Genomic DNA, 7,449 nt, shown 5'->3' with positions numbered 1-7,449 from the left:
AGAGAGAGAGAGAGAGAGAGAGAGAGAGAGAGAGAGAGAGAGAGAGAGACCCGGGTGGAAGAGGGGAGGGGGGAAGGGGATCAGGTATGGAGGGAGGGCAGGAGAGAAATCCAGATGGCCACCAGAATGAATGGAAATATATGGCTTCAGGGGGTAGGAGGTAGGGAGATGATCTTGAATTTACCAGCGACCTGGGAGGTAAGAGATTCTCAGGACTCAATGGAAGTGGCCTTAGATGAAATACCCAGCAGTAAGAAGAGGGAACTCGAAGAGACCACCTCCAGGAGTTAGGCAGGGCCTCAAGTGGAGGAATGGGATTACCAACCCATAGTCAAATTTTCTGACTCAGAATTATTCTTGTCTAAAGAACAGCAGGGACCAAAGTGGAGAAGAGATAGAGGGAAAGTCAGTCCTTTGGAATCCATTTCATGGGGGCATACCAAAGCTTGACAGTCTTACTGATGCTATCTTATGCTTATAGACAGGAACCTAGCATGGCTATCCTCAGAGAGGCCAAAACAGCAGCTGGCTGAGACAGGCACAGATACTTATACCCAACCACTGGACTGAAGACATGGACCCCTATGGTTGAATTAGGGGAAGGATGGAAGAAGCTGAAGGGAGGGTGACCCCATTGGAAGACCAGCAGTCTCAACTAATCCAGATCCCTGGAGACTCCCAGACACCGAGCCACCAACCAGGCAGTATACAGGGAGCTTGTCAGAGGGCCCAGACACATATATCACAGAGGACTGCCTCATCTGATCTCACTGGGAGAAGACATGCTTAGTCCTGGAGAGACATGAGGCCCCAGGGAGAGAAAAGGCCTGGGGAGGAGGGAATCCTCTGGGAAACAGAGGGGAGCAGGAATAGGATGAGGAACTTGGGAGGGGGGGCAATGGCTGGATTGTATAAACAAAACAAAATAAAACAAAACAAAGAATTATGAATTGGGGACAAATTCATGCTGAATAAAGGCCCTGGATTATTATCTGCAGCATTGACATCCATTGCAAATCTTGGATGGTTCTGCCAGGAATAAGAAAGGCTCATATTTGCTTTGGTAGAAGGATTGGCTTTTAAGGAAATAAAAACACACAAGAGAACAAGGACATTGACATCATTATGTACTAACATTTCAAAGCAAACCGAAAGCCTGGTAGGTGGTCAGATCAGGAAAAGACCCTTGGAATCCCAGCAGAAAAGCTGCAAGGCAGCACCATTCTGGTCTGATTAGCTTGGGACATGGTTTCTTGAACTGGTATGTGGCTTCTTCTATTCTGAGAAGCTGTAATCACTGTGGCCAATTTTTAACGTTTTTGACATGAAGTCCTTTCCTTTCATGACAAATCGGAAGACACAGCCATGAAAGTGAGTGTCCACGTGTTCGAATTGTGTGTTTGCTGCTTTGTGGATAGGCTGCTGAATTTTCTTTAAGTCTGTATTTTTATGCCTTAAATGGGAATAATGGTACCTAAAATGATAAGTCACTAGGGGAGTAATGAAGCCATCCCATCTCTTAATGAAATTCTCACTGGCCTCTACTCAGAGGATGCTGAGCCAACATGAATTCAGAGTAAAACACTCAAACTGCATCCTTCACTTGCTTACTGAATATTTGAGCTTAGTATATCTATCTTTACTAATTATGATTTCAAGTCACCAACAAGTTCTTATTTGGGCCTGTGAGTGGGAATACGTCTATAACAAGTGTCTTAAGTAAAGAATTAGAGGTCACATTCAGAGGAACAAAAGAAATCAGTGTGCTTTCAGCATGTAAAAGATTATTGGCCTTAAGTGAAAACATTTACTTTCCTATGAAATTGAATTTACCTACACTAAATCATTCTTATTCCTTATTCTTAAAATGAAATATTGACATCTGGAAAGCTACCTTAACCACACAGGTGACAGCATTAAGGTCAGCCTAGAGAGAAAGTTGAGATTAATCCAAGCCAGTGAAAAACTTAGGAGGGCCATGGCCAAACGAGGACAATAAATTTCCAAGCACTGATTAAAAATGAAATTAATCCAGGTAAGCCAAAATACTGCATCTCCATTTTTCTTAACACACGCTCATCAATTTTTATGACACATCTCTAGAGGGGAAGGAAATCTCAGCAGCCAATGTTGGAACTGTTAGGGTAGAAAAGTGGTTCTTAAAGGAAGAGAGTGAAAATTTAGGCTACCTTATCGGAAATAGTATGTTTTGCCATTCAGTTTTTAATTACACCCATGAATACCTATGTATGAGTAAATGTGTGTGTTTCTGTGTATGAAACAGAGCTTGTCCTACGCAAGCTTGCTAACATTCAGCTATATCCACAGCCAAGCTTTTGGTATTCTTTATTTTTTATTTTTATTTTTTGGTTTTTGTTTGTTTGTTTGTTTGTTTGTTTTTCGATACAGGGTTTCTCTGTGTAGCCCTGGCTATCCTGGAACTCACTCTGTAGACCAGGCTGGCCTTGAACTCAGAAACCCGCCTGCCTCTGCCTCCCAAGTTCTGGGATTAAAGGCGTGCGCCAACAGGCCCAGCTGGTTTTTGGCATTCTTAATACAACAAATTATTAGAACATTTTCACTGTTATAGGCATAAAGGTAAAATTATAGTCCTCAGGCAGTTTATATGTGAACACACACATGTACACGCATACACACACACACATGTTTTGTGGGTGTTTGTGTATGTATGTATGTGAGTATGGTACATGTACACCTGTATGTGTGTGCATGCATGCCTAGGTGTGTGTGTGCTTACAGAAGCCAGAGAAGGGCACTTGAGTGTCCTGATCTATTATGCTTTGCCTTATCTTTTCAGGACTAGACCTAGAACCTTATTGGGTGACCAGCAAGTCCCAGTGATCCTCCTGCCTCCACTTCCCTTTCCCATCACCCCAATGCTGGGATTACAGGTGCCAGTTGCCACTCAGTCTTTTAAAACTGGTCTTCAGGATTCTAACCTTGGTTTGCTCAGCAAGCTCTTCTACCTACCATGTTCTCTCACCAGCCTGCTGTTTATACGTTTTAAGTTTGAATAAAAATTGTACCCACAGACTCATGGTTTTGAATTTTTGGCCCATAAAGAATGGGTCCATTAGGAGGTATGGCCTTGTTGGAGGAGGTGTGGCTTTTTAGAGGAAATCTGTCACCGTGGGAGTGGGCTTTCAGGTCTCAGAAGCTCAAGGCAGTTCACTTTGTTGGAGGAGGTGTGCGTGTGGCTTTTAGAGGAAGTCTGTGACTGTGGGGGTGGGCTTTAAGGTCTCAGGAGTTCAAGACAGTTCATTTTGTTCTGCCTGAAGATCCAGATGTAGAACTCTCAGCTCCTTCACCAGTACCATGTCTCTGCATGATGCTATGTTTCCCACCATATGATAGTGAATCAAACTTCTGAAACTGTAAGCCTGCTCCACTTAAATGTTAGACTTCATAAGGGTCACTAAGGTATGTCTTCCTGGCAATAGAAACCCTAATTAAGACACCCCCCAGAAACCAATATTCTACAGGGGCAAATAAAATCCATGAGAACAGTGATAGAGGTGTACTCTGGGTGATGCATCTCTGAGTCATGAAGGAAAAGTGGGAATTGACCGGAAGGAGGAAAGAAGTTTAGTTAACCCATCATTTCCAAATTCAATTATTCAACATTTCTGGGATCCATCCACTTTGGGGCTCAGTTCGTCATACTAAATAAAGATTTGTTACCCCTCCTTTCTCTGTTACCTAACACCGAGTCCCTTAAATTGTGGGTTATGACCACATTTAAGGTTAAATAAGGAGATGTGTGTGTCCTGAGAAACTTGCCAACAGTTAAAAGTTTTTGAAAATGCCACGCGCAAAAGCCAATTCAAAGTTACTCAGATAGTCAATCTGAGGTGTTCGTGGCAATGCTCACCTATGTTGGATCCCTTGGCTTCACTGGAAGCCCTGGTTCTGAACATACATCATGGTCACTTTGTACAGTATGTTACCATACCAAGCATTCAGAGCCAAGAGGACTGTACTACGGGTTTCAGTGCCTTCATTGTATATACAAAGCTATATACACATAATGTTCAGAAGAATAAGAGAAAGGAAAGACCGTATTTTCCTATTGTCATCCATTATCAGGTAAATATCAATTTAGTTTAGCTTTTGACTGTATAGTGTTAGAAGATTTGTTATTTAAAATTGCTGTTTGGATTTCATAAAATAGCTTTGAGTGAACTTTGAATTGGGATTTGGGTAGAATTCCTAATCATCTCTGAAATAACTCTAGACAGACTTCCGTCATTTGTACTTATATTTATGCAAAACAGCAAGCACCTTTACACACTGAGCCAACTCACAATTCTGTTATTATTTTTAAACACAAATATTTAGCTAACCCAGTACAATTTAGAGATAGGTAGCTGATTTTCCAATGGAAAAAAATACTATCAACATAGCCTTTGATTCTATTACCGTGTTGCGTTTATTGTGGAGGGATTATACACTTTTTACTAAATGTATTCCTAGGTACATGATAACTTTGATACTATGATAAATGGTGTTATTTTAGTTTCATTCTTTGTATTTAGAGGTCAAATTGATTTTTATTCGTTCGGCATCCTAAAACTCTTCACCATACAAGTAGCTTATCTGCAGCTTATTTACAATTTTCTGGTCATGCAATCAATCAGCTGTATGTAATGAATCTGTCTGTGTTCTACGCTTGCGATGCTTGGTTCATTTCTTGTATTTGTATTCAGGCTAGATGCTCATGAGAAATGTTGATTAGAATTCGAGATGGAGGGAGACACTAACCTCACAACCAATCCTGAGAAAGGCGTTTTGAGATTTTTTTTTTAATTGAATGTTGTTAAAGTAGATTCTTTGTTGTTTATATTTTCTTTCAATCAAGTATTTTCTTGCATACTTAGTTTGCTATGCTAAAAAAAACAAATTGGTATATGCTTAATTAAATGCTTTTCAGATTTTTCTGGAGTTATAACTAAATTAGGGAGCATTTTCTTGGGTTTCTCTGTTCTTTGGAAATCCTTCAGAATCAATGGAGTCTGGGCAAATTTCTTGTCACACCCGAGTCTCTCAGTGTTGCCCCCCCCCCGCACACTGGGCATTGCATATGAACTGATGAATGTCCTACATAGGATCCACAACTTAATTTCATTTTGATTTCTTATGCTGCAGAGCATGGCCGCCATTCTCTCATGCCTTCATGTGTAAGCACCTTTAAAAAAAAACAAAACCTAGCCAGTCATAATTTCCAGAAAGATGAACTTGATGTAGGCTGCAGCCTCTTGCGCTATAGCTCAAGTCAAGCTATTGTTTGATTATCAACTACGCTACTGTTCTTCCACCATTGTAACTTGTTCTTGATAGAATGTGGATGTTCAGACTATCGCCATGAGGACACACTCTGGTAAAATCTTCGTCATGTATGCCTGAGATGTCTGATTTGCAAAACTCCAAATTATGTCCAGCCCTAGGTTTGTCAAGCATTTTCCCTTGTTTATTTCTCTACATTTCTTGTGCTCCATGTGCCTGGGCACAGTACTTTCACTTTGTACTGGGCCACACAGTAGGTGGTGGGAGTATTCTTGGAAGCTATTTCTACGTTGGACTTGTTAGTAATAACTTAACTGTTTATGAAAGTAATTTCAACCTACATAAACATATCAGCTTAGATCCAAGCTAAATGTTTTTCTTCACTTAAGCCTGTCTCAGTTCACTTCTTGAATACTTGTGTCCACTCCCAAATCATTCAATACAAGAAGGATGATACAGAAAATTTAGAGCTGGAGACAGTGGTCTTAACTCATGTTTTGTTGGTAGCAATATCAACAAATGGGTTAAGGGTTGAAGGAGAAAAAATACTTTAATATATAACACATACCAAATATATATTAATATATTACATATGTGAACTGTTGGAGGGTAATCATTTTAAAAATGTAGAGAATCACTATTTCAGCTGATGGATATAAAATGCTTCCCAAGTTATATATCTGTGTAAACCCATGGTAAGCCCCCTGTCAGGGTTTTGGGTAAGACCTGTGCAAATGAAGAGTTCTGAAGATAGAGTTTCTCCGATTTTTTAATAAACCACTGGAGTCAAGCAACAACAGCTGCCACAGACGATGAAGAGCTTTGTAGCATTCTCCAGCTTTAAAGATTTCAAGCAGTCGTGAACATCCAAGAGAGACGTTCATCCATGTCTCCCAGTTTAACTGAAGGAAACTCCTTAAGGATCAATGTGGAGAGGTATGAGCTGAGATGGCACAGAGCCTCCAGATGAGACTAGAAGCCATAAGCCTCAGCTCAGACTCCACTCTGGCAAGATGCCTATAAGAATCCACTGTTGAGCACCACTAGGCACTTGATGAGTTTTGAAAAGGGCCAAAGGTTTATGAATTATGCATTTATCATAACATAAAGGATGCATGATTTTAACACTCATGGCACTGAGCTTCTAATCTGAACCTTTGTAGAACTATTTTGTGCATTTATCTCAAATGTCTTTCCCTGGTGCATGAAAACTTGTTGCCATTCCCTAACATCTATTTCAGTTTCTCCTCTCCCCATCTCAATCCTGCCTTCCTTTCTCATTTGGTACCTCTAGTACTTACGTTATTTAGGATTATAATTCTTATTGAGAAATTCTTATCTTTCTGAATGATCTCCAAGATGCTGGCAAAGCATTTTGACTTTTCCTTCAGCTTTATGTTTCCAACCAAGTGGAACAATGAATATATATATATATATATATATATATATATATATATATATATGAATTAATGAATTTGAGAACAATTGAGACTTGTTACCATTGTGAAGTTTTATGAGAAAAGGAAAGAGGGCAGGGAAGGGGAGATTGGGTAATAAAAAGCAACTTATTGAGGCTGCAGTTATAGCAGAACATGTCTGAAGGGATGGTCATTTTTGGATATACTTCAGTTTCCTATCTTGATAATAGATTTTAGAGATATTATTATTAATTTATCTACTCTATGCTTGTGTATATTGTGTTTTATGAGTAATCATGACAGTATTTAAATCATATCATTATTGAGTTATAGCAAGGGTTAGTAGCTATCCACAGATCCAGGGAGAGAGTTCAACATAGAACCTACCAGAACTTTATGCTTGATTCTGTTCTGAAATATTGCTTAATTTTACTCCATGGTTTATTTTTGATTCTCAGCTATGGGATATATTATTTGTATAAGACTCAAGTTCAGGAGATAGAATGAACACTATTTAAGAGAAAGAAAAGTGATCATTTTCATGACATAAAACATTAAAAGAATGTGTTCACAATGTGCTTGCTTGCTTTAGTTTGTGCCACCAAATAGCATGGCCAACTTACCCTTCTTGCCAATAGGGCCAGACTTGCCAATATTGCCCTGGGCTCCCATATCACCCAGTTCTCCTTTCACTCCTAAAAAACAAAGCATGCCAGTATTATAACAT

The 7,449-nt window shown here is 39.6% G+C and overlaps 1 protein-coding gene across 2 annotated transcripts in view; it reads right to left on the bottom strand.

Moving 5' to 3' along the window:
* Positions 1 to 7,449, bottom strand: part of Colec10 (collectin subfamily member 10) — a 50,475-nt gene that overhangs the window by 11,541 nt on the left and 31,485 nt on the right. For both annotated transcript variants that reach the window (XM_021217022.2, XM_029548135.1), the window contains exon 3: positions 7,346 to 7,417. In XM_021217022.2, coding sequence (XP_021072681.1) covers positions 7,346 to 7,417 — 72 coding nt within the window. The remainder of the gene's footprint in view (positions 1 to 7,345; positions 7,418 to 7,449) is intronic.

This window comes from Mus pahari, chromosome 17 (genome assembly GCF_900095145.1).
Source record: "Mus pahari chromosome 17, PAHARI_EIJ_v1.1, whole genome shotgun sequence".
Taxonomy (NCBI): Eukaryota; Metazoa; Chordata; class Mammalia; order Rodentia; family Muridae; genus Mus; species Mus pahari.
This window is presented reverse-complemented; position numbering and strand designations above follow the sequence as displayed.